Source organism: Musa acuminata, chromosome BXJ3-5 (genome assembly GCF_036884655.1).
Source record: "Musa acuminata AAA Group cultivar baxijiao chromosome BXJ3-5, Cavendish_Baxijiao_AAA, whole genome shotgun sequence".
Taxonomy (NCBI): Eukaryota; Viridiplantae; Streptophyta; class Magnoliopsida; order Zingiberales; family Musaceae; genus Musa; species Musa acuminata.
This window is the reverse complement of record NC_088353.1, coordinates 7,661,301-7,687,182: the sequence shown is the minus strand read 5'-3', so window position 1 is coordinate 7,687,182 and position 25,882 is coordinate 7,661,301. Positions and strand designations below refer to the sequence as shown.

The window sequence follows — 25,882 nt, the reverse complement described above, 5'->3', positions numbered from 1 at the left end:
ATGCACATCCACAACCAGAAAAGACAAGTTAGAGTTCCAAAACAAGAGTTTCTTTATTGATGAAAAAAAATACATGTTGTGATCGGGTGATATAGTTTCAAAATTTGACCCGACCAAAGCAAAAGAAAAGACGAATACAAGTCCTTAGTTTGGAGGAGGAGTCTCGGGCCCATTATCAAAGGGGACGCTCGTCAGCATATCAACATTCTAATCCTCCGGCTTGTCACGGACTTAGCTGGTTTTGCCTAAGTCGTGCGGCACCCTTGCGTGTCCGTCCGCAAAGGTCAGCCTCCCCGAAGTCTCCCATTGTCCCTTAGGACCAACAAAAGAGAGAACGGGCTAAAGAGAACACCTCAATCGGGATCCACAAGCAAACATCTCTGAAAAATACTTCATAGATAATGCAAATTACAAACAGACTTTACAAGCTCTGAACAGTGGCACAACAAAAGGTAAAATGGTCCATTACAGATCGAAAATCTCTCGTACGTGTCAACATGACACAACATTTATTTACAAGCCTAAAGAGGCCACCAACCCAACTAAAATGGGACTATTAAGCCTTCGGCCACCCCTTTACATGCTGTACAAGGTATGAACATGCCAAAAGACACGGACATACATAAGCATTACATCAAACACCTTGTTTAGAAGTTTGTCCGTGACATTCTCCCCCACTTATTCCTTCGACGTCCTCGTTGAAGCCTTTGTCGACACTGCAACTCCTCGCCTTTGCTGAGTCTTCAATCCTCTGCTCCATCTACAATGCGCCTCTTGGCTCCTTGCTACTCTCCGCTGTTGTTTTTGAGTAGTCGAACCTTTGATCCGCCATGCTGCTTCAAATCACCAATGACTCTGACTCTGGTGTGGGGTTGGCTGAGTTGTGTTGATCCTTGTTGATTCCTGCGGATCCCCCAAATGAAGGAAAAGACCATCCTTACTGCGCCAGTCTCTCAAATTCCTCATGCTGCTTGAATTGGGTGGATGCTTGTTGGAGCTTTAACGAGCATCGTCTCGCAAACTTCTGAAGTTTTGGGTCCTTCCTCCACAAAATTTGCTCATTGACTCTTCCTTCATTTAGTTGTCACATCCAAGTAGGTTCGCATCACTTCCGCTTTCGATTGGCATTTCGTTGGAAAATGAAGCGGACAATCTACTCTCAATAGCACTGATCACCGTTGGTGAGGATTTGACAACTATTGTCTTCCATTATCTTCGAAGGGTCTTTGAACATATGCAGAGCTCCTCTGCTGGATAGTTAAGAGAATTGGGGTACTCGGTTTCACCCATTCTCTTAAGAGTTGAGAAGGCAAAGGTTACTTGACTTCGCCCGCCTCCTCGAGGTTGTACTTCATGCATCGAGCTGGTTACTGACCTTCGCCTGCTTTTTGCTCACACTTTTGAAGTACATGAAGTGTTTGCACTCCTTGCATTGAGTTAGCTACTGTGATTCACCTTCTCAATGCCATTGAACTTCTGGAATGCAGGAAGTTTTCACCCCAACTTGGAGTAGTTCTCTCATAGGTTTGGTCGCCTCTGGGCTTATACCGTCTTCTCTATCAACCCTGTCGCCTACTCTACTGAGTAGCAAAGGTACAGCACCGCGTACTGCCTGCTTCGTTCCTTGGTTATGCACTCTTGCATGACCCAAAGTCCTTCACTTTCGGCTATCTTGATGAGAACCACATTGACACCGATCTTATGAAGTTTTTCGGCCTCTGCCCTTCAGCCTTGTCTCGGTACTTGGAGATTGCCTCTGCATTCTCCACCTTCTCAGCTCCTTTCACGACCAAGCGCTCTCCCTCCATGAGAGCAAGGGATCAATGACTTTCACGGAAGTCCCGCCTCTACAGTACCATGGCGCTGCCATGCCCATGGCCCTACTATCCGTCGCCTTGCATCTGCATCCCTTTTCTTCACGATCAGTAGATATGTCTCCGTGGCACTCCTCTGAGTCCACCTCCATTCTAACTGATGCTTGATTTTGGGTAGCTAAGTCCCTCTGGACTCATCGTCGCTTCCTCGCCCCTTTCGACCCCCTGCTTCAACACCTTTGTGTTCTCCAAGCAATCCGTTTGGTCGATGGAAAGACAGACTGCAACTCCCATGCATGGCCTCTGCCATCACGTTGTAGGGTTTGCACCGATTCTATTCTCCTTAGCTTCCTTGGTAGCAACGTTCGCTTACTCGGCCTTGTCCTTTGACTTGCGGGTTCCCTTAAGCGAATATGAGCTCTGGAGCAGTCCAACTCTCCAGCTGCTTCGATCATACCTCTGCATGATCAAGTTCCTCCCATGGAACTCACTGGTACTTGCATTCGAACTTTTCCCTTGGTGGAACCCAGCCCCCATATGCTGATGACCAAGGTTTTCATCCGATGCAAAATTCGATGCACGCTCGGAAGACCCGCCTCTGCGGTACCATGGTCTTCACTCCTTGAATCCATAGCCCTTCTTGCCATCATGTTGTTCACCGAAGTGGAGCTTCCAGTAGCTCCCGATCATACCTCCATATGATCTAGTCCCTCCCGGGACTAAGTCGTGTGTATCGCATTGCCACGAACTGTTCCACCACGATCCGCTGCACCATGTCGCCTCCTGGTGACATCTCTATTGCATTCTGATCCTTGTGGAATAAACTCGAATTGTGAACCCTCCATGTGTGGCCTCTGCCAATACATCGCAGGGTCTCCTCCACCTTCGATTTTGTTCGCTCCTTTAGCAATCGACCTTCATCCACCCACTCTTGGGTCACACCTAGATGAAGCACTGCTCTAGGATAGTCCGTCGCATAGTAGCTCCCGAAGTCCACCGACTTCACTGTAATTTGTGCACCATTGTCTATATCCTGGGCCTCTGCCCCTACCAGCACAATCTTCGCTGCGCACTACTTCCTTCATGGCAACTTGAATGACAACACAGTGGCATATTCTTCAAGAGTACCCACCTCTGTATCCTCTTGCCCCGTGCTAAGGCCTTCTGAACGCAACTTCGCCTCCGCAAATTGAGTCACCTTAGTTCCTCCATCAAATGCTTCTCCGAGATAAGGTGCATGTGCCCAGAAGCTCCCTTCGTCTTTGGCACCATGCAAGATGAGTCCGCTCTGTTAGAATGAAGGCCCCATGGAACAACATGATCCTACTCTTGCCTCTGCAAGAGTTTATGTCCTTGACCTCTGTCTAAGGAAAGCACTGTGCCTCTGCTCCATGTTCCAACTTCTATGCTGGCTCCCTTCATGCGGCTTGGGTACTTCGCCAAGTTACACCCAAGTTGCTCCGCTCCTCGTTTTTGCATTGAGTCGATGGTGGCCCTCGCGCCCACCATTCCACGGGTCAGCCCTCCCTTGAGTCCGATCTCCATATCGACTCCAAGTGTGCCTTCATTTAAGTTGCTTTGGGTCTCTCCCCCACTTGATCTCACAATGCATCCACCAATGCATTCTCTCAAGCGAGATCATACGACGACTCCTCGCCGCTTGCTCAGTCCATCGAGCTTTGTGGAGTTGTTGTTTGTTGAGGTACTCCTCCTCAACATGTGCGGTCCGTCGCACATGATTTTCCCTCTAGAGAGCTGGGATTTATCCCTCCTGGATAGCTGTCCCATTGGAGCAACATCTCTCTTCGTTTCGGAGACCACCATCCCCTTGGACTACTCCGATCTGCTGAATAAACTGTGCATTGTTCTGCCTCCTGCAAACGCACTTGCTAGATTGCGACTCCACGTCAATACAGCCCCCGCTGCACCACTCAAGGCCTAGCAACATGCTGAACTCGTTGCACACTTCAGCCTCCTACGGACGTATCCTTCACATGCCGAAGAGAAAGTTTCAATGCTCCATGGCGCTGAGTTTCGGTGCCTTGGGATGGCCACGAACATTCCATCGTCCGCATACAAGCCCATGCATGAGTACCAAATTCTTTGAATTAGCAATTCCCCTCACCTCTGTGAGCTTTGCATAACTCTTTTGGTCATTGAGCAACTCATTCCACCTTGGATGGTCTCATCCTTTACCAAGCGCCTCGCTTGCCTTGAGCACCATCAAGTATGGTTGTCAACATTGAGTCGTAGCTCAAACTCAGCCATCCCAACCTTTGTGCGCTCTACATTCTTCCAAGCTTGCCTGTTCTCGTGGTGCCTCTTGCACGAAGGGTTGGCCATTCCTCTGAATGTCAATCTCGGATGTCCGCTCCTCTAAGCGACTCCTTTTCCCTACATCTCCATGCCCGTTTTGCCCTAAACGGTCGCGCGTGTGCTGACTGCCCTCAACGCAGCCCCGCTAGGTCCCCCACGTTTGCATGCTAAGTGTTTCTATGAGTGCTTGTCCCGCTCTAATACCATCTGTCACGGACTTAGCTGGTTTTGCCTAAGTCGTGCGGCACCCTTGCATGTCCGTCGTCAAAGGTCAGCCTCCCCGAAGTCTCCCATTGTCCCTTAGGACCAACAAAAGAGAGAACGCCTCAATCGGGATCCACAAGCAAACATCTCTGAAAAATACTTCATAGACAATGCAAATTACAAACAGACTTTACAAGCTCTGAACAGTGGCACAACAAAAGGTAAAATGATCCATTACAGACCGAAAATCTCTCGTACGTGTCAACATGACACAACCTTTATTTACAAGCCTAAAGAGGCCACCAACCCAACTAAAATGGGACTATTAAGCCTTCAGCCGCCCCTTTACATGCTGTACAAGGCATGAACATGCCAAAAGACACGGACATACATAAGCATTACATCAAACACCTTGTTTAGAAGTTTGTCCGTGACAGGCTGGTCGGCAAACGGGTCCAACTCCAATTCCAGGTCTGGGTACCTCGCTCGAAAACGAGCATAGGCCACCCGATACTCGAACTCGTATGTCACCCGCCCTGACCTCACCAGGCCATGCTCAAACTCGACGGACGCCTTGTATTCAGCGATCGCCCCCTTGATCTTCTCGGGCAGTGCCAGTCGCTCCTCCTTTAGGACCTCTTCGGTGGCCCAAGCTAAAGACCTAGCGGGCTCGATGTCGTGGGAGAGGGTCAACAACTCATCCAGCGTCCGGATGCAGGACTGGCTTTCCTCTAGCTCGGCCTTCAGACGATTCACCTCCTCGTCCAAAGCTAAGGCACGCTGCTCAGCAACAGCCATGGCCTCTGGGCTAAATCCACTCCTTAGCTCTAGGTTCTTGAGGCGAAGAGTGGCATAGACATCCGACTGGCGCTCGATCACCCGCCCGGCGTTGAGGACCCGGTCGATCAGCGTCATGGTGTGGTGTTGGCCCTGCACCAAAATTGACGTCAAGACCCATGCAAAGAAAGAAGAATCAAAGAGAGAAGGAGCACCACCACTTACCTAGACCAACGACTTGGCCGCCCGATCCGCTAGTACCTCCGAGGAGGAGCAGTAAAGCTCCATGGCCATGGCCGGGTGAAGCACCCCCCAGGTGAACTCTTGGGCAGTTGGCCCGTTGGCCCAGATACGATTGTCAGCCTTGAGGCTCGCCCACCGAGGGATGTAAGGGGTTCCCGACTCCCTAGTAGGAAGGTCGGCCATGCTCAGGGCCTGGTACTTCTTGCCTTCACCCCAAGAGTGGACGTGGCACAAGTCTCGCATCGACTTCGAGCGCACCAATGCCCTCTTTGAGGGGTCATCGCCGGACGATCTGGCCACCCCCTTTCCTTTCGTGCTCCCCGAGCCCTCACCTTGGGGAGTAGCCCCGGACAACCACGGGACGACACTCTCGTGAGCAACCGAGCTCGCAGATATCTTTTGAGCCAGAGTCTTTGCGTTCTTCTGAGGGCGACTCGCCTTTGGGGACCCCAACACCCTCCTCGGGGTGCCCTTCTGCGAGGCACCCCCAGCTCCGAAACCCTCGCCACGCCAAGATGGTGGCGTGGTTGCCTTGGCATGAGGCATCCTCTTCACAGACTAAAGATCCACCATCTTTACAATGAAAAGCCCAATCGGTCAGATAGATCGGGACGAGCGGATGATCCATAATATTCGAATAACCATACCCCTAGTGGCTGGGCTCAGTCCCGCTTTGACTAGCCACTCCTCGGTCATCTCCCTGATTGCCCGAGAAGAGGACAAGATACCCCTCAGCCAGTTCACGTCCGCTATCTCTCTGATAGAAAGCAACGAGGGGACGTTGTCGATGGTTCGGGAAGTCCATCCAGTACTAAAACCCCACCCCCGACTACAATTGACGAAGAAGAAGCGGCTCTTCCAACCTTTGTTGTTGGAAGGAGCACCGCTAATCTTAAAACCGCTTCGGGTGATCAGGTAACCTGCCTCGCCCTATACATAAATAGAAGTAGGCCAGGAAAAGGGTCACGGACGGCTCTATCCCTGCCCCCTAACACTCCCCGAGGAAAGCCACCAGATAGCGCCAAGAGTTCGGTGCCATCTGGGACGGCGATATCCCTCACTTATCGAGGCACGCCTCGATGACAAGATGCAGCGGGAACTGTAGTCCAGCCTCAAGGGCACCCACGGTCAGCCCGAACCCATCGGGAAACTGATCATACGGCCGCTGACCAGGCCGAGGGGCGAAAACACTATAGCACTCTGGGATATAATAGCGATCCCAAAGCTCCCCCAAAAGTTCCTCAGTCACCACCGAGTCTACATCTTGCCACAACTTGAGATTTGCAAGCACGACGAGACTCCCTGTGGCCTCAGAAGGTGCACCTCCCAAAGACAAACTGACAACCTCAACCCTTGGACCCCCAAAAGAAGAAGACGAGGAAGAAAAAGATAAAGAAGAAGAAGACAAGGAAGAAGAAGATGAAGAAGAAGGCGGAGACATCCCGACCTCAAAGTTGGGAGGAAGAAGCCGGGAAGCAAGAAGGACCAAGCAGGACAATGGTAGCCGGGCAAGGTAATGGCAGATGAGCAAAGTAAAGGGCAACTACTCTAAAGGAAGCTTATAAAGGGTAGGCTGATCCGCCGTGAGACGACAATTGGGCTTCCCAAGGAGAGAGATGGTCGCAACATTTAAAACTGGTCATAACTCCTCCGATTTGCCAGATTCGCCAGTCTCAGAGCTCTCGCCAGAGGCGCCTTGTCACCCAAAATCTCCCGTCAGAAGCCATTCGAAACAAGAAGTTTCCTGCCAAGCCCCGCGTCGCTCCACTTGGCCCACCACATTGTCACAACCTTAGCTGGTTTTGCCTAAGGCGTGCGGCACCCTCGCGCATCCGTCCGCAAAGGTAAGCCTCCCCGAAGCCTCCCATTGTCCCTTAGGACCAACAAAAGAGAGAACGGGTTAAAGAGAACGCCTCAATCGGGATCCACAATCAAACATGTCCGAAAAACACTTCATAGACAATGCAAATTACAAACAGACTTTACAAGCTCTGAACAGTGGCACAACAAAGGGTAAAATGGTCCATTACAGACCGAAAAGCTCTCGCACGTGTCCACATGACACAACCTTTATTTACAAGCCTAAAGAGGCCACCAACCCAACTAAAATGGGACTTATAAGCCTTCGGTTGCCCCTCTACACACTGTACAAGGCATGAACATGCCAACAGACACGGACATATATAAGCATTACATCAAACATCCTGTTTCAAAGTTTGTCCGTGACATTCTCCCCCACTTATCCCTTCGACGTCCTCGTCGAAGCCTTTGTGAACATTGCAACTCTTCGCCTTTGCTGAGTCTTCAATCTTCTGCTCTAGCTGCAATGCGCCTCCTGGCTCCCAACTGCTCTCCGCTGTCGTTTCTGAGTAGTCGAACCTTTGATCCGCCATGCTGCTTCAACTCGCCAATGACTCTAGCTCTGGTGTGGGGTTGGCTGAGTTGTATTGATCCTCATTGATTCCTGCGGATCCACCAAATGAAGGAAAAGACCATCCTTACTGCGCTAGTCTCTCAAAATTTCCACATGCTGCTTGAACTGGGTGGATGCTTGTTGGAGCTTTAACGAGCATCGCCTCGTAAACTTCTGAAGTTTTGGGTCCTTCCTCCACAAAATCTGCTCATTGACTCTTCTTTCAGTTAGTTGTCACATCCAAGTAGGTTCACATCACTTCCGCTTTCGATTGGCATTTCGTTGGGAAATGAGGCAGACAATCTACTCCCAGTAGCACTGATCACCGTTGGTGAGGATTTGACAACTATTGTCTTCCATTATCTTCGAAGGGTCTTTGAACTTGTGCAGCGCTCCTTTGCTGGATAGATAAGAGAATTGGGGTACTCGGTTTCGCCCATTCTCTTAAGAGTTGAGAAGGCAAAAGTTACTCGACTTCGCCCACCTCCTCGAGGTTGTACTTCATGCATCGAGCTGGTTACTGGCCTTCGCCTGCTCTTTGCTCACACTTCTGAAGCACTTGAAGTGTTTGCACTCCTTGCGTTGAGTTAGCTACCGTGATTCACCTTCTCAATGCCATCGAACTTCTGGAATGCGGGAAGTTTTCACCCCAACTTGGAGTAATTCTCTGATAGATGAGGTCGCCTCTGGGATTATACCGTCTTCTCCATCAACCCTGCTGCCTACTCCACTGAGTAGCAAAGGTATAGCACCGCGTACTGCCTGCTTCGTTCCTTGGTCGTGCACTCTTGCATGACCCGAAGTCCTTCACTTACGGCTATCTTGATGAGAAACTTGTTGACACCGGTCTTACGAAGTTTCTTGGCCTCTGCCCTTCAGCCTTGTCTCGGTACTTGGAGATTACCTCTGTATGCTCCACCTCCTTAGCCCCTTTCACGACCAAGTGCTCTCCCTCCGTGAGAGCAAGGGATCAATGACTTGCACGGAAGTCCCGCCTCTGCGGTACCATGGCGCTACCATGCCCATGGCCCTACTATCCATCGCCTCGCATCTGTATCCCTTTTCTGCATGATCAGTAGAAATGTCTCTGTGGCACTCCTCTGAGTCCACCTCCATTTTGACTGATACTTGATTTTGGGTAGCTAAGTCCCTCTGGACTCGTCGTCGCTTCCTCGCCCCTTTCGACCCCCTACTTCAACACCACTGTATTCTCCAAGCAGTCCGTTTGGTCGATGGAAAGACAGACTGCAACTCCCATGCATGGCCTCTGCCATCCCGTTGTAGAGTTTGCACCGATTATGTTCTCATTAGCTTCCTTGGTAGCAACGTTCGCTTACTCGACCTTGTCCTCTGACTTGTCGGGCTCCCTTAAGCGAATATGAGCTCTGGAGCAGTCCAACTCTCCAGCTGCTTCGATCATACCTCTGCATGATCAAGTCCCTCCCATGGAACTCACTGGTACTTGCATTCGAACTTTTTCCTTGGTGGAACCCAGCCCCCATATGCTGATGACCAAGGTTTTCATCTGATGCAAAATTCGGTGCACGCCTAGAAGACCCGCCTCTGCGGTACCATGGCCTTCACTCCTTGAATCCATAGCCCTTCCTGCTGTCATGTTGTTCACCAAAGCGGAGCTCCCAGTAGCTCCCGATCATACCTCCATATGATCTCATCCCTCACGGGACAGATTGTGTGTATCGCATTGCCACGAACTGTTCCACCACGATCCGCTGCACCATGTCACCTCCTGGTGACATCTCCATTGCATTCTGATCCTTGTAGAATAAACTCGAATTGTGAACCCTCCATGTGTGGCCTCTGCCAATACATCGCAGGGTCCCTTCCACCTTCGATTTTGTTCGCTCCTCTGGCAATCGACCTTCATCCACCCACTCCTGGGTCACACCTAGATGAAGCACCGCTCTAAGACAGTCCGTCGCCTAGTAGCTCTCGAAGTCCACCGACTTCACTGTAATCTGTGCACCATTGTCTGGATCCTGGGCCTCTGCCCCTACCAGCACAATCTCCGCTGCGCACTGCTTCCTTCATAGCAACTCAAATGGCAACACTGTGGCATATTCTTCAAGAGTACCCGCCTCTGCGTCCTCTTGCCCCGTGCTAAGGCCCTTCTGAACCCAAATTCGCCTCCGCAAATTGAGTCGCCTTAGTTCCTCCATCAAATGCTTCTCCGAGTTAAGGTGCATGTACCGCGAAGCTCCCTTCGTCTTTGGCACCATGCAAGATGAGTCCGCTCCGTCAGAAAGAAGGACCCATGGAACAACATGACCCTACTCTTGCCTCTGCAAGAGTATGTCCTTGACCTCTGCCTAAGGAAAGCACTGTGCCTCTGCTCCATGTTCCAACTTCTATGCTGGCTCCCTTCATGCTGCTTGGGTACTTCGCCAAGTTACACCCAAGTTGCTCCACTCCTCGTTTTTGCATTGAGTCGATGGTGGCCCTCGCGCCCACCATTCCACGGGTCAGCCCTCCCTTGAGTTCGATCTCCACATCGACTGCAAGTGTGCCTTCATTTAAGTTGTTTTAGGTCGTTCCCCCACTTGATCTCACAATGCATCCACCAATGCATTCTCTCAACGAGATCATGCGACAACTCCTTGCCGCTTGCTCAGTCCACCGAGCTTCGTGGAGTTGTTGTTTGTTGAGGTACTCCTCCTCAACATGTGAGGTCCGTCTCACATGATTCTCCCTCTGGAGAGCCGGGACTTATCCCTCCTGGATAACTACCCCGTTGGAGCAACATCTCTCTTCGTTTCGGAGACCACCATCCCCTTGGACTACTCCGATCTGCTGAACAAACTGTGCATTGTTCTGCCTCCTGCAAACGCACTTGCTAGATTGCGACTCCACGTCCATACAGCCCCCGCTGCACCCCTCAAGGCCTAGAAACATGCTGAACTCATTGCACACTTCAGCCTCCTACGGACGTATCCTTCACATGCCGAAGAGAAAGTTTCAATGCTCCATGGCGCCGAGTCTCGGTCGCCTTGGGATGGCCACGAATATTCCATCGTCCGCATACAAGCCCATGCATGAGTACCAAATTCTTCGAGTTAGTAATTCCCCTCACCTCTGTGAGCTTTGCATAACTCTTTTGGTCGTCGAGCAACTCATTCCACCTTGGATGGTCTCATTCTTGCCAAGCGCCTCGCTTTCCTAGAGCACCATCAAGTATAGTTGTCAACATTGAGCTGTAGCTCAAACTCAGCCATCCCAACCTTTGTGCGCTCCAAATTCTTCCAAGCTTGCCTGTTCTCGTGGTGCCTCTTGCGCGAAGGGTTGGCCATTTCTCTGAATGCCAATCTCAGATGCTCGCTCCTCTGAGCGACTCTTTTCCCTACATCTCCATGCCCGTTTTCCCTCAAACGGTCGCGCGTGTGCTAACTGCCCTCAACGCAGCCCCGCTAGGTCCCCCACGTTTGCATGTCAAGTGTTTCTATGAGTGCTTGTCCCGCTCTGATACCATATTGTCACGACCTTAGCTGGTTTTGCCTAAGGCGTGCGGCACCCTCGCGCGTCCGTCCACAAAGGTAAGCCTCCCCGAAGCCTCCCATTCTCTTAAGACCAACAAAAGAGAGAACGAGTTAAAGAGAACGCCTCAATCGGGATCCACAAGCAAACATGTCCGAAAAACACTTCATAGACAATGCAAATTACAAACAGACTTTACAAGCTCTGAACAGTGGCACAACAAAGGGTAAAATGGTCCATTACAGACTGAAAAGCTCTCGCACGTGTCCACATGACACAACCTTTATTTACAAGCCTAAAGAGGCCACCAACCCAACTAAAATGAGACTTGTAAGCCTTCGGTTGCCCCTCTACACACTGTACAAGGCATGAACATGCCAACAGACACGGACAAATATAAGCATTACATCAAGCATCCTGTTTCAAAGTTTGTCCGTGACAACATGGCGCGGTGGCACCCGGGCAAAATCTGATGCGTCACCCAACGACGCCCCCCAGCCTTCATCCTAGTCGCTCCAGATTGATTCCCGACTTGTGACTCACCGGCACCAAACCTGAGCCCGAGATCAGTCACTCGGCCCACAAGTCCAATCCTTACTCGGGTCACTCCAGATCGGCTCTCGACTTGTGACTCACCGACACCAAACCTAAGCCCGAGATTAGTCACTCGACCCACAGGTCCATTCCTTGCCCGGGTCGATCCAGATTGGTTCCCGACTTACTACTCGTTGGTACCAAACCTAAGCCTGAGATCAGTCACTTGGCCCACCGGTCCAATCCTTGCCCGGGTCGCTCTAGATCGGTTCTCAACTTGTGACTCGTCGGCACCAAGCCTGACCCCGAGATTAGTCACTCGGCCCACAGGTCCAGTCGTTGCCCGGGTCACTCCAGATATGTTCCCGACTTGCGACTCGCTGGCACCAAACCTAAGCCCAAGATCAATCACTCGTCCCATAGGTCCAATCCTTGCCCGAGTCACTCCAGATCGGTTCCCGACTTATGACTCGTCGGCACCAAACCTGAGCCCGAGATTACCCACAGGTCCAATCCTTGCCAGGGTCACTCCGGATCGATTCCCGACTTGCGACTCGCCGACACCAAACCGGAGCCCGAGATCAATCACTCGGCCCATAGGTCCAGTCCTTACCTAGGTCGCTCCAGATCGGTTCTCGACTTGCGACTCGCCGACACCAAACCTGAGCTCGAGATTAGTCACTTGGCCCACAGGTCCAATCCTTGCCGGGGTCGCTCCAGATCGATTCCCGACTTACGACTTGCCGGTACCAAACCTAAATTCAAGATCAATCACTCGGCCCATAGTCCTTGCCCGAGTCACTTTAGATCGGTTCCCGACTTGCCACTCACCAGCCACAATCCTAAATCCGAGCTCAGTCACTCGGCCTACAGGTCCAATCCTTGCCTAAGTCGCTCCAGATCGGTTCCTAACTTGCGACTCACTAGCCACAATCCTAAATCCGAGATCAGTTACTCGACCAACAGGCCATCTCCTCCTAGCTCACACAGCTCGGTCTCTTGACCAACGAATCGCCAGCATCATCCTGCATGGGCCCAGCCTCCCGACCGACAGTGCAAAATCATTCCCAAAGCACAGGGCGCCACCCTCGAACTGCCTCACGACAAGCCAATCCAGCTTCCCCCACGAGCAATCAATGTAACTGTGGCATTCCAACCCAGGCGCACCTCTCGCCCCCTCAAGGACCCCACAGCACGCCTCGATGGGGGGGTGAGAAGTGATAAGGTATATTTCGGGCCCAAGCCACATCACAATCGATGCCACGCTACACTACAACCAAGTCAGCAAGAGAAGCACCCCCACACGCTGAGCCAACAACCGTACCAAGATGCCGCTCGATATGTCCCATCTTAGTAAGTCCGAGACAGCGCCGCATGGCGCCGTTCCACACATCCCGGGACGACGGCCGCACAAAGGTACCATCTCACCCCTTGAGGATCAGCCATCATGCCAAACCAGCATACGATCGACTCTCGTACAGTAGTATAAAAGTCCCTAGCGGGCATCCGACCCCAAGGGAGAAAAAAGAGAAAGCAGAACCCGACATTGACTTACTCGTCGAGGGGCCACAGTCGGTAACCACCCGATGGGGCCTTCTGTGCAGGAGAGCGGTCATCCCCAAAGTAAGATCATCTCGATCAAGAGAGATCGCCTCCCCTCGATGCACCGACCAGCATTCCAACGGAGAGCCATCAACCAACGTCTCGAGCAAGAGCCACAACCAGCTCCCCGACCTTGGCAACTAGCTCGGATGATCGAGGACTCCCGACATCGACCTGTGAACCAAGCCGTGCTGACTCATCAGCCACGGTGCATCTGTTCACCAACATATTTGGCGCTAGAAGGAGGACCATATCACAGGAGCATCTCGCAATAGCTCTCCCCGAGGGAAAACCATTGGTTGGCCACCCCTGTAGGAAGGCCACTCTATATTTCATCACTTAAATACCTTAAAAGCACATAATAGGCTTACTATTTCCTTAAAAGTAATAAAATAATATTTTATTATTTACAATTCACTAATATCAATTTTACCTTCTTTTTTTTCCTTTTCCCACAACCTTTACCATCGTCACCGTGTGTATCTTGCTACCGATGCTCCCCCAATTTGCATTCTTTATTGTCTCATGCTTTGTCGATGCTCTCTCCTCTAGCAATTATTGCCCCAAACTTCACCGATGCTCCCCGCTCCTATGCTTTCTGTTACACTATACTTTATCAACGATCCCCTATTCTACACTCCCTATCGCCTCGCACTTTGTTGTCACTTCCCCCTCCGTCGCTATCGATGTTGTCATCCTCTTCCGATGTTGATCGTCGCTCCTTCCACACTATCCTTTTAAGAGAGAGAAAGAAGAAGAGGAGGATATTTTTATTTATTTATTTATCAAGGGGTAGTTTAAAAAAATTAAAAAAGAGATTATAAATAGTAAAGAATAGGTAGCAAATAGTAATCTTATTTACAATATCAAAATTACCTTTCATGAATTATGCTCATTTATTTAAGAATTTAACCTTTCTAACTCCTCCGAGGAAGAAAGAGAATTATTCTTTATAACTTCTATAATAAAGAATGATTGTAACTCCATGGTGATTGTAACACCTCCGATAAAGAAAGATAAGGAGTTACTCGATGAGAAGTTATTCTTTGTAACTCTTCTATTTAAAATTTTAATCATTACTTATGGTTGACCAAATTAACTCGACTCATTATGAGTGGACAGATTGGATTTGGACTACCCTACTTTCATCTCCCACTCACACATAATAGACCTTAACTCACCACTAGTAATCTATGAATTTATACGTAGCAAAATGAGTTGTGCCACTTAAGAGCCTTGCTATAAGCTTGTTTGGGATCACATACTATAGCTCAATCCTTTTTTTAATGTTTTGCTATGCCGAAGACATATTTGATTGCATTAGATCGACATACCTAATTGCTCGAAGCTATGTTCGATCTATCGATTTTCATCATCTACTTATACAATCCAAATTATCTTTAAGTTTTATATTAACTATTTTCTTAGACATATTCCCAAGGTTAAATTATTGCATCATCGGTAACCTCAATAACATAGGTAAAGTAATAAAAAAGGGGCATAAATTTGGCTGTTTGCCTCGAGGAACTCACATCGCAATGACATAGGGATTAATCATCCACTTTCCTCGTTGGTCGAGCATATGTAGTATTAATTACATGTTGTGATCGTCTTTCTTTATCTAAAGAGCATGTCTTAAACTATTTACATGAATCTTAACTTAGAGGTAACCCATCCATCATTTGTGTGTTCATGTTAGTAGTCAATAATTATGATTATAACAAGTATACAAAGAAATCTATTATACAACATAAAAAGCTAAGCCCTATGTAAACCTAAGTAAGTGTGTCATATACACATCTCCAATGATGTGTTTAGTAAAAGGATATGCTATCATAGAATGAATAGAGATGTGATCTAGGATTACTTCCTTTCGTGCTATTATATTTCTTCGTTATGCCATGATACTTTGGATCCTTCGAATAGGCATTTGAAGTGTCGCTTGATTGTCACTAAACATAGTCACTAGATTAGATATTTTATTCATAATTTCTAAACTCTTAGAAACTTCTCTAGCCAAACAATCTCCGGTAATTTAGTAGTGCATACTATAAACTCAGACTTACATAATAAATAAAGTAACACACATTTGTTTCTTACTATTATAGGTAGGAGATAGCATCATTATTCAGAAGAAATGATTATTCGAAAGTCAATTTATATGAATATTATGTATGGGATTACAATTTTGCATATTGAATCATTCAAGGATTTTTTTTTTTATATATATAAGTGTCTTGTGAGAGAGCTAATAATGTTGGAGGACAACTTAATTTTAAATTTAAGTATATATCCAACTTCTCGCATGTACTTCATCTCAAAATTGAAGGACAACCATCGGATAGTAAAAACACACTTTGTCATTCTCGACAAGTAGAATATTGTCTATTTACAAAGATAATATTAAAAAAATTCTCTTAATTGTTTAACATACACATAGTGATCTTATTCCATGTAAACTCATAGGTGATTACAACACGTTGAAATCTTAAATATCATTGCCAAGATAACTATTTAAGCCCAAAATGGACCTCTTGAGTTTGGACACTTTGTATTCACTTTCTTTAGATATGAAACCTACAGGTGGTTGTTCTATATTGATATCTTCATTCCATTCTCCAATGATAAAAGCCATCTTAATGTTCATTTGGTTTAATTCTAATCAAGCTCAAAGTTTGGATTAATCATATTAAGGCAAACCTCACTGCTAGAGAAAAAGTCTCATAGGAATCTATATATTCCTATTGGGTATAACTTTTTCTTTTTATTTTGAGAATCCATAAATTCCCAATGGCCTGACGATTTGCTGGGAGTTCAACTATGTTTTCAGGGTTATTATCATAGACTCGGTCCCTTCCTTCATTGCTTTAATCCATTTTTCTTGTTTACAACATCATCAGAGAATCTCATTTATATTTTTAGGATTATTATTATTACTTTGAGAAATTATAAAAGCAACCTCTCTCAATTTCGAAATGACGCCGAGGTATACTCTAATGATTACTTCTACGTAATGATTGATCTTGTAATAATATTTCTTTCAAAGAAATAACACTCCCACTTGATTCAAGATGTAGAGACACCCATCCCTTGTTTGTTGCAGTATTATCAAGATCTTTTGTTTAATAAAATAAATGATTCTTATCAATCTCACCCCTTCTCATGAGAAGGGTTATTCTTTAAGAAGATAATGCGGATTCACATAGATCTCAGCTCCCTTGGGCTTATCTCGGAGCCTACGAAGTCGAAGTGGGTCCATCATAGGTCCGAAGGCTGACGTGAGCCAATCGACTTGGGAGTATGCTTGCATCTCTATTCGCTTTTAGAAGGATACTCAATTTAGTGTTTGACCTACACCATGTGTTCGAGATTTGATATAAGATTTAATACTGATTCTTATTCTAGTTTATGCTATCAAGACTTAGTTTTTTAGACTTATAACCTTATAATTCGTGATTAAATTTGATTTATGGTTTTGCATATGTTACACCGTTACTTTTATATATGTTTTGAAATGATGTATAGAAGATTCCAAAATTATGATTACCTTTGATTTATTGGTTTGAAATTACTCGTGCCCTCTCAACATGTATATTGGAAGGGAGGAACGATACTAAGCGATGCTACAAATGTCATACTACGCATCAACCATAAGCATTGGGTTACGATAATCCTCACCAAGCCATAACGTGTAAACCAAGCTCGACCTCCCCAAATTAGGCTACGAAAATGACTCACATTGACCTTTGGACCTCTATTGGATCCATGCCCTCGGCTCTATGCAAAGCCCAACCGAGTCGTGGTCTAGGTAGAGATTTGAGTCGAGCATGCGACTAAGTTCAACTGAGCCCAAGTTCTGGTCCAGCTGAGCTAGGTTTAATTGATCTATATTATCTTTTTTATAGAATATTTAAAATTCATAATAATTCTAAAAATTACAAAACTAATATATTAGTGTTATTATAATGGATTACGAACTATTTAAAATAGAGATGGTTTTACAAGATATAAAACCAATTTGTCATGAATTAATTTGATGCAGCTCAATAAATTTAATTAAACATCTTATCATTTACATAAGTTGGTGGAGAATTATTCTCAAGGCATGGAGAACACAACAAAATTTTCAAATAATCAAAACTAAATTTTTTATCTAGATTAAATAGGGTTTTACACATGGATGGGTATAATACAATAATAAAATAAATTTAAAATTTTATAAAAACTTACCAAATGATCTAAAAGGACTATATCTATCGTAACTATGAAACACATGATTTACATAATAATAAAAGTGGAGAGTCACGAAACTTATTTGTACGACGTCCACCTCATAACTCCCTACTCAAATCGAGGTCTCGCTCCACCCTAAATAATAGGGACGACGCCATGGGTCATTATATAGAGGTGTGAGAGGAATTTCATTAGATCGAGGATTAAATAAAAAAAATTAAAATAATATTTTAAGACTAATGAATCACATTAATTATCTAATATAAGTGATTGATTAGATTATATAGATACCACCAAATCAACCAAATAAAATGTTCCATATAAGGTGGAATATTTTTTTCAATTATATTTGGACTCATTCCAAATTTAATAAATTTAGGGGATTACAATCTTATTCATCTAATGGGTTTCTTACTAAAAACTAAAATTTGAGGGCGTGGACCTTTGTGAATTTAAGCTTTGACTTTGTTAAGTAAGCATCATGCTGGTTTTTATGTCGGAGTTAATACCAACATCATCCAATGTGGAGGTAGCAAAATTTTTTCGTAAAGAAGATGTTGATGTCATATTATATTTGTTCTAGAGTAAGGATCAAGTGTTTGTGAGACTGTTTACCACCATACAGTCTTCAATAAAATGGTGTGACAGTTTAACTTGAAAGCTTTTACCATGAGCAAGCTAGAAGAAAGTCAAAGTCCAAAAGAGAAAGGATCAAAGTGTTTTGAGAGACAGGTTATAGTGTCATACAATCCTCAACAAAATAGTGTGATAAATATGACTCTTTTGGAGAAAACCAAGAGTATTACTAAGTACTGGAGATGTGACTAAATTATTTTGAGTACAAGTAGTAAGAACCACCTGTTGTACTATTAATCGGTCTCCTTCCACAATAATCGAGTTGAAGAAACCCTTGAGGATGTGGAATGGTAAGCCAACTAATTATTTTTTCTTATATATTTTTTTATTGTTGTGCATATGTAATGTATAATACCCAGAAAATAATAAAGCTTGATCCTAAGTCTAGAAAATGTATATTCTTATGCTATGTTGATGAAGTGAACAAATATCACTAATGGACCCCACCAAACATAAGAAAATCATTAGTGGAGATGTTATCTTTATAAAAAAAAAAATATAAAAGAATACGTGAAAGAAGATCTTTTTGAACAATGAATAAGTACCAATAATCCTGGAGAAGTTCTAAAGTCCAACTTGTAAGAGGGTATCATTGGTACGATGTGAGAAGTTACGATATCTCACCTCGATCCGATCTCCTATGCGATGTGTGCATGTAGGACTCTAATACTTATACAAGACATTAGATAATAGAAGAGAAATTATATGGTAAGAGAGAGAAAGGAAAGGTAAAAAAATTCTCCTCATTTTAATTCCTCAGTTTTTCTTTTATAAGAGAGAAAAAAATTATACTTTCATTTTGGTAGTAAATTTCTTAAAGATTGCTCATGCATATTTTTCTCAACTAATTAAGAGTCTTATCATGTTAAAATGCTGATGTTATTATCTTAGTTATCTTTGATTTTTAGCTTTATTATTTTAGCTAGATGCTATTTGCCAGTATTCCATTTGAACTTGTCCTTCTCCTAACAGAGAGATATGGTTTGCAGAAAGAAGCTGAGCAGTTCAGCATGAGTGATGCCGTACAATCGATCGTGACTAGGTTGGAGTTTTGGTGTCTTACAGAAGAAAGGGTACATCTTTAATCATCCTATCCTATGAGAATGCTGGGGTGGGTTCATGTAATGATAATAGAAGAAAAATGGAATATTAGTTGATTCGATCACTACTATTATTTGTCTGTCTTCCTTTTATAATTTGTACATCTTTCTGCTGGACCCTTCTACTGCATTTGCATGCATGATTGGTCACACAACAATGAATGATGACTACTTGCATATTTCTCCAGAGCAGAGCGGATTCATGGAAGAGAGGTCCACCATCTCTTGTTTCTTTGATGCTTACCTCGTCGCTTCTTCTTCTTCTTCTTCTTCTTCTTCTTCTTCTCAACTAGTGTAGTGGTATATCAGTTATGAAGAGATATAGAGGATTCAAGTTGGGGCGGCGGCTCGTGAGAGTGTAGCGATGGGTCGTCGACCGCCGCCCCGGACGCTACCTCCGCTTCGACACTGCCACCAAATACTCCACCTCAAAACCCAACCTTCCCGATACTTGTAAGACGAAGACGACGAGGCTCTTCCGCTGGGGCCACCACTTCGTCCGCCGACTCCGCCGGGGACCTCATGGCAGTCCCGGGGAGTTCGGTGCGGAAGCGCCGCTGCTGGACGGTGAGGGTGGGCGAGGGTGGAGGACGCGGCCGCCGCCGAAGGGGCACCTGCCGGTGTACGTCGGCGGGGAGAGGGAGGGCGGTCTGCCGCGGAGGTACCTGGTGCCGGTGGTGTACTTCAACCAGCCCCTGCTCAGGGAGCTGCTGCGGGAGGCGGAGGTGGAGTTCGGGTACCACCACCCCGGCGGCATTACCATCCCCTGCGCCGCCGCCGAGTTCGAGCGCGTCAGGACATGCATTGCCGACGCCGACAAGAGGCTTCACAGAAGGAGCCCGGTTTCCCTTTGCTCCTGATGGGAATCTCTCTCTTCCTGTACTCCATTATTCTCGACGTCTTCTCACTGTTCATTTGTGTTGGGTCCGGTCCATACGTGGGCTTGGACAATTTGGATCATAAATCCAAATCAACTAATTATATGTTAGAGAGAACGTACAGCGTACAGCGTGGGGCGGCGTGCGGAGAAAAGAGGAGAGAGAAAATAAGATTTTTGACGATTGGTGGCCAAATGTTGTTAGTTTCGGTCCAAATTTTATGTGCAGAATTATTGTAGCAAACTCTACAATCCTAACGGTGTTGATATGCAGTTTACCCTCTCTAAGGTACTTTCCTGTGATATCCACTTTGTGAGACCTAGAATTCTCTTTGGAGGATATCCACCTACTGAAGATATGCTATTCTTGAGCCAAGATCTATGTTCTTGATGTTATTCTGATCCTCTAGTTATTCTAGAGAAGACCTACTGTAAACCTGTTATCATTATTATTGATAGTGGAAGTTTGAGGTGGACTACGATCCCGTGATTTTTCCCACATCAGGTTTTCCACGTTAAAAAGATTTGGTCTCACTGTGTGATTGATTTATTGCTCTATTGTTTATGCTGTGCTGATTGATATTAGCATTTTGATATCAAGTTGGTATTTTGATGAGGAACCAATTTTGATACACAAAGAGGGAAAAGAATTATTCCGCATTAACATGTTTCTTCCCAACAAGTGGTATCAGAGCATCAGGTTGTTTGGTGCTAGTTTTCTTGTGTGATTAAAATGGAGTAGTCAAATGATATGATTAAATTGAACTCATCAAATTATTCCACTTGGAGGCGTCTGATAGAAGATTTGCTCTATTGCAAAGATTTGTATAAGCCTATCGAGGTTAAAGATAAACCTTCTATTATGGATGATGAAGAATGAGAAGTTCAACATAGAAAAGCTATTGCCTATATTAGAAGATGGATGGATATAAATTTGCATGAGCATATTTCAGATGAAATCAGAGCTGATGTTGTTTGGCAAAGGTTAGAAAATCTCTTTGCGAAAAAGACAATGGGAAATAGAATTTCTCTCCTCAGAATGTTTGTAAATTTAAAGTATAAAGATGGTGGTAACATTGTTGAGCACATAAGCCTATTTCAGAGTCTTGCAAACAAGTTGGTTGCTATGAAAATGAATATAGATGATGAGATGCCGGGATTATTACTTCTCAACTCTTTACTAGAAAGTTGGGAAACGTATGTGGTGACTATTTGTAACTCCACGCCAGAGGGGACTCTAACCATAGATATGGTTAAAGACAGTTTGCTAAATGAAGTTGCAAGAAGGAAAGAACAGGGTGAATCTTCTTCTGGTACATTTGTTACTGAAAAATAAGAAAGACATGGAAGAAGTCATAGCAGAAATCCATATGGTTATAGAGGAAGATCCAAGTCTATAAGAGATATCAAATGTTTTCACTATAATAGGCCAGGTTACATGAAGAAAGAGTGTAGGTTTTGGAAGCGAGAACAGAATGAAATGAAGAAAAACGAGAAAGAGATCAATACAGTTGCTGTTGAAGGTAATATCACTATTGTCTGTGATGAAGGTTGTGTTAGCCTTGTAGCTCAGGACAGTAATTAGGTAATTGACTCTGGTGCTTCATTTCATGTTACTTCTCATGGTGATTTCTTTAGATCTTACAATGCTGGTGATTTTGGTAACGTCAGAATGAGAAATAATGGTACATCTAAGATTGTGGGTATTGGAGATATTTGCTTGGAGACCAGTATTGGGAGCAAATTGATACTCAAAGATGTAAGGCATGTTCCAGATATTCGTCTTAACTTGATATCTACAGGTAGACTTGATGATGAGGGCTTTGCACATTATTTTGGTGAAAATAAATGGAAACTCACTAAAGGTTCTCTAATTGTGGCAAAAGGAAAGAAGATTAATTATTTTTATGTCATGGAAGCTAAGCTACATAAAGGAGAGATTAATGCAATTCGAAAAGGTGAAAGTATAGATCTTTGGCATAAGAGGCTTGGACATATCAACGAGAAGAGACTTCAAACTCTTGCTAGAAAGCAGTTCTTACCAGAGTTGCAAGGTACATCTCTTAAATCTTATGATCATTGCTTAGTTGGAAAAACACATAGAGTTGCATTTCAGACATATCCATCATCTAGAAGATCTGATGTTATTGATTTAGTTCATACTGATGTTTGTACTATGTAAACTAGAACTCTTGGAGGTGCTCTTTATTTTGTTACTTTTATTGATGACCATTCTAGAAAAGTTTGAGCTTTTGCTTTGAAATCTAAAGACCAGGTACTCGATGCTTTCAAGGAGTTTCATGTCAATGTTGAAAGAGAAACTGACAGAAAGCTAAAGTGTGTTCGATCAAATAATGGTGGCGAGTACAGGGGTCCTTTTGAGAATTATTGTAGGTTCCATGGTATCAGGCTTGAGAAAACAGTTCCTAAAACTCCTCAGCAGAACGGTGTGGCAGAAAGGATGAACAGAACCATTGAAGAAAGGATTAGGTGCATGCTTTCCCACGCCAAGTTACCAGAGTCATTTTGGGGGGAGGCTATGAGAACTACAGTTGACCTGATAAATCTTTCTCCATCAGTTCCTCTGCAATGTGATGTTCCAGAGAGAGTACGTAGAGGAAAAGATATATCTTATAATCATTTGAGAGTCTTTGGGTATAAAGCATTTGTTCATATTCCCAAAGATAAGAGGTCCAAGCTTGATAATAAGGCAAAAGCATGTATCTTCTTGGGATATGGTCATGAAGAGTTTAGGTACAGATTATGAGATCCAATGAACAAGAAGATTATTAGAAGCAGAGATGTTGTGTTTCTTGAAGACCAATTGTTTGATGATGGTGATAATGTTGAGAAGCCAGAAACCTCTGTTTATATTCCTTGGAGTTTGGGTCCAATTCCTTCACCTGTAGTTCATGATGATCATGGGGGAGATGAACAAGAAGATTGTGGTGTGAATACTAGTGATGATACACCTACAGTTGATGATGCTGAACCAAATGAACAGACACCTCTACCACCAGTTGAGATTCCATTGAGAAGATCCACTAGAGAGCGACAACCCTCTACCAGATATCCTCCACATGAGTATGTTATGCTTACTGATGGGGGAGAGCCAAAAACCTACCAAGAAGCTATTCTACATGAGAATAAGAGTAAGTGGGTTAAAGCCATGCAAGAAGAGATGAGATCCTTGCTTGAGAACCACACCTATGACTTGGTAAAGCTACCGAAAGAGAAGAAAGCTCTCGAGAATAAGTGGGTTTATAAATTGAAGACCGAAAATAATAGCTCACAATAAAGATACAAGGCACGACTAGTTGTGAAAGGATTCAGTCAGAAGAAAGGTATTGACTTTGAAGAAATATTTTCTCCGGTTGTGAAAATGTCCTATATCCGAGTTGTTCTTGGTTTGGCTGCCCGCTTGAATTTAGAAGTTGAGCAACTTGATGTAAAAACAGCATTTCTTCATGGTGACTTAGAAGAAGAAATTTACATAGAGCAACTAGAAGGTTTCAAAGTCAAGGGAAAAGAAAATATGATATGTAAGCTTAGGAAAAGCTTATATGGACTCAAACAGGCACCTAGACAGTGATACAAGAAGTTTGATTCCTTTATGATGAGCCAATGGTATGATAGAACCACATCTGATCATTGTGTGTTTATGAAGAAATTTTCAGATGATGATTTTATTATTTTACTGCTATATGTTGATGATATGTTGATTGTTGGTCATGATGTTGGAAAAATTGAAAAGCTTAAAAGAGAGTTAAGTCTTTTGCCATGAAGACTTAGGATCGGTGAGACAAATACTTGGCATGAAGATTCTTCGTGATAGGAAGAAAAGGAAGATTTGGCTATCTCAGGAGACTTACATTGAAAAGGTTCTTGAAAGATTCAACATGAGTAAAGCCAAAGCAGTTTGTTCTCCACTTGTAGGTCATTTCAAGCTGAGTTCAAAACAATGTCCTATAAGTGAGAAAGAAAAAGAAGAAATATCCAGAGTGCCTTACTCATCTGCAGTAAGCAGTTTGATGTATGCTATGGTTTGTACTAGGCCAGATATAGCTCATGCAGTTGGAGTTGTTAGCCGATTTATCTCAAATCCTGGAAAGGAACATTGGGCAGCAGTGAAATGGATATTAAGATATCTAAGAGGTACTTCCAGGTTGTGTTTATGTTTTGGTGATGATGAACCTGTGTTAGAAGGGTACACAGATGCAGACATGGCAGGTGATACTGATTCCAGGAAGTCCACTTCGGGATTCTTGATGACATTTGCAGGAGGAGCAGTCTCTTGACAGTCTAAGTTATAGAAGTGTATTGCTCTATCAACCACAGAAGCAGAATACATAGCAGTTACTGAAGCCTGCAAGGAAGCTTTATGGATGAAAAAGTTTATACAGGAATTGGGCTTGAAACAGGAAGGATATACTGTTTACTGTGACAGTCAGAGCGCTATTTACCTCTCCAAGAATTCAACATACCATTCTAGATCCAAGCATATTGATGTGAGATATCACTAGATTCGTGATGTGCTTGAGATGAAAGAATTACAGTTGAAAAAGGTGCATACCAATGATAATGGTTCAGATATGTTGACAAGGTCTTTGCCTAAGGAGAAGCTTGAAGCATGTAGGCGAAGAGCGAGCTTGGTACAGCCCATCATATGAGCTGGAGGGGGAGAATTATTGGGTCTAGTCCATATGTGGGCTTGGACAATTTGGGTCATAAGCCCAAATCAACTAATTGGAGATTAGAGAGAATGAAATTAGGGTGAGATTAGAGTAAGAGCGTGCGACTGCGAGAAAAGAGGAGAGAGAAATAAAGAGAGAAAGTAAGGTTTCTGAGTTTTTCTGCTTGACTATCGGTGGCGAATCGTTGTCAGTTTCGGCCCAAATTTTATGTGGAGAATTCTTGCAGCAAACTCTACAATCCTAACGGTGTTGATCTGCAGTTTACCCTCTCTAAGGTACTTTCCTGTGATATCTATTTTGTGAGACCTAGAATTCTCTTTGGAGGAGATCCACCTATGTGCTGAAGATATGCTATTCTTGAGCCAAGATCTATGTTCTTGATGTTATTCTGATCCTCTAGTTATTCTAGAAAAGACCTATTATAAACCTGTTATCATTATTATTGATAGTGGAAGTTTGAGGTGGACTACGGTCCCGTGGTTTTTCCCACATTGGATTTTTCACGTTAAAAAGATTTGGGCTCATTGTGTGATTGATTTATTGCTCTATTGTTTATGCTGTGCTCATTGATATTAGCATTTTGATATCAAGTTGGTATTTTGACGAGGAACCAATTTTGATACACAAAGAATTATTCCGTTTCTTCCTAATAATTTGTACATAACGATACCATAATTACAAAACTATAGGATATAGGAAGATGATGGTTTCTCTCGAAAGCACATTGGGAGATTCCACGTGTTATCAAAATAATGACTTGTCGAGTACGTCCCCATATGAGGCCACGTTAGGATCGGTAATGAAATATTATATTATTATTATTATTATTATTATTAGATAGCAAAAGGGGAAAACGAGGCAAAATTAATAGTGGTGCTTAGTTGAGGTTCGATTTAAATCTGTCTTCAAGTCAAGTAATCCAAATTACAGAAATAAAAATAAAAAGTTGG

The 25,882-nt window shown here is 44.4% G+C and overlaps 1 protein-coding gene across 1 annotated transcript; it reads left to right on the top strand.

The window, feature by feature from the left end:
- Positions 1-13,164: 13,164 nt before the first annotated feature.
- On the top strand, positions 13,165-20,221 carry LOC135639187 (uncharacterized). Its single transcript, XM_065152986.1, has 2 exons — positions 13,165-13,206; positions 19,724-20,221. Exons 1-2 carry the CDS (start codon positions 13,165-13,167, stop codon positions 20,219-20,221), a joined length of 540 nt encoding a protein of 179 aa, XP_065009058.1.
- Positions 20,222-25,882: the final 5,661 nt, after the last annotated feature.

Bases quoted from the DNA above. Each gene is read 5' to 3' on its own strand.
- LOC135639187 (XM_065152986.1), top strand. From the start codon at position 13,165: ATGGCGCCGTTCCACACATCCCGGGACGACGGCCGCACAAAG. The intron at 13,207-19,723 runs GTACCATCTCAC...GTGAGAGTGTAG, and splicing joins GGGACGACGGCCGCACAAAG to CGATGGGTCGTCGACCGCCG.